Source organism: Poecilia reticulata, linkage group LG6, assembly GCF_000633615.1.
Source record: "Poecilia reticulata strain Guanapo linkage group LG6, Guppy_female_1.0+MT, whole genome shotgun sequence".
Lineage (NCBI taxonomy): Eukaryota > Metazoa > Chordata > Actinopteri > Cyprinodontiformes > Poeciliidae > Poecilia > Poecilia reticulata.
In genome coordinates, this window is record NC_024336.1 from 1,847,901 (window position 1) to 1,850,079 (window position 2,179).

The window sequence follows — 2,179 nt, forward strand, 5'->3', positions numbered from 1 at the left end:
AAAAAATAAAATGTATCAATGCAAAATACAAGAGGTCACATGTAAGATCATGCCAAAGTTTTTCTCAATAATTGTATTTCTCCTCTTTTCAAGTTGATATTTACACYCAACGTCTACAGCAAACCTATAAAAACATCTGAGTTCATTTATTTCCTGACCAGAAAGAACATAATTCTTCTTCTTGCCACCCAGAGTAAACAACATATTTCTCCACTCACGCAGATCATGCACAGGCATTTACTCTCTAACTTTGTATCAATTGTAAAGTTCATGTAATAGAAAGTGGACCAGGGATTTACTTCTAGTTAAGATGCTAWCAAAGGGGTGATTTGTTCCAGGCTGGAGGAGAACTACGTTGCCCAGGTGAAGGCTCTGAGCGGTGAGGTGGAGGACAGGAGCAGCCAGCTGGCTCAGATGGAGAAGGAGACAAGCTTTCTGCGCTCCGAGCTGGAAGCTCAGAAGGAGGCCAACATTCGCTCCCCGAGCAACACCATGAAAAACCTGGTGGAGCGCCTCAAAGCACAACTCACTCAGAAGGAGAAACAGCTCAAGGTCTGTTACCAGTTTTTCTTTTTTTTTACTTAACAGTAATTGTTTGACTAATTGCCAATGTGTTTAAGACCACTTTATATGTAGAAATTGATAGCTAGAGCATTGTACAGTGACTCTGGAAAGTTTTCACAGCATTTTGTTTATTCCATATTTTGCTTTCCAGCCTTATTCTGAATTGTGTTAAATGAAAGGGGCAGTATTATGTGTTTTCCAGGCATGTAATGCCATTTCATAACATTGTGTGCTATAAAAGTGCGGCTCAGAAGATACGCAGTTCAACCAGATGTTTGCTAATTGCTGCCGGCTAATCTGAAGGAGCTGAGTGTAGAGTCCCAGGGAAGGGCTGCTCTGTGAGGCAGAAGCTCGGAAACTGCATCTCTGAGGAGGAGCAGTGCCTTGTAGGCCGKGCTAGTCCCACCCAGGCATTTTTCGCAGCTCAGTGGTTGCCATGGGAGATTAAAGGATTCCTCAAATGGGCATGAAATAATCAAGACAACACTGCAGATGATTTTGATGAGGGATTAATATATTAGCATGATGTAAAGCTGAAAAAAGTTGATTTCACATAATACTGCCACATTAATCTCTTTCCTTAAACTTTTACACACAAATACTCCATTTTGAGAATCTGGAAAACAAAAATTTTGTTTCGCAAATGTATTAAAAGACAAACAAGAAATCACATTTACACCAGTATTCACATAGGCCTGTCGCGATAAACAATAAATCAATTAATCGCATGATAAATTAAACCTATCGACCTCATTTTAGTWATCGGCTTTATCGTCCTTTATCGTTTCTTTCTATTGATGACACTGATTGAAAAAAGGCTCAGCTCCGGTGCTCTCCACTGACCCTCCCTTCCTCATTTCCTTAGTGTGTCCAGCTCACAATGTCCAGCTCACTCTACATGAGTTGTCGGCCGATTGTTGGCCCATTTTCTAAACCTGAGAGTCCACACATTAGCCAACAGAAATCATAGGTATAACGGTTTGATCGGGTTCGATCAGGTTTGATCGTGCCGTGTGGTGTCCAGCCACATGGGCACAAAATAATGGCTACAAGTCCAGTTAACTAATTTTAAAATCAGGCATTTATCAATGCTTTACTAGACTCTACCTGTGATGCATGTGGCTAGAGTCAGCGTAAAGTCCTGACTGAATGAAAATCATTATAACCTATTTATGTCACGTTAACAAAGAACAGCTGAAAACTTACCGGGTTTATCAACCGCGGTAGCAATTTGGCTCCAACTTCTCCCCTTGTCTTTTCTATATTCTTTGCACGAAATGTTGAATAAATATTAATGTTGTTTCCACATATCATCTCCAATGTCCACTGGACTTTGTGTTGCGCCGTGTCAGTTGTTTGGGATTCCATTCCGTAATTTCCTCTCAGAAAACGTGGAGGAGAATCYGCGCTTTCTGATTGGCTACCTGTCACCAGTCGAGGAAAACCCCTGATTTAGATCGGAGCGGCCACGACGACCTACCGTAACACACCACACACTGCAGGATGATCGGTTACGAAATCACTAGCGAGAATCTTAGATCGGCCAACGATCTAAGATTATTTTAAGGGGAAAATAGGGGCAAAAAATGGTGTAGTGTGAACTACTGCATTAGGT

At 41.4% G+C, this 2,179-nt stretch overlaps 1 protein-coding gene across 1 annotated transcript in view; it reads left to right on the forward strand.

The window, feature by feature from the left end:
- The window catches only part of cep290 (centrosomal protein 290), a 77,781-nt gene that overhangs the window by 54,390 nt on the left and 21,212 nt on the right, over window positions 1-2,179 (forward strand). Inside the window, 1 exon segment of the mRNA XM_017305142.1 lies at window positions 142-552. Within this exon segment, the coding sequence (XP_017160631.1) occupies window positions 142-552 (411 nt within the window).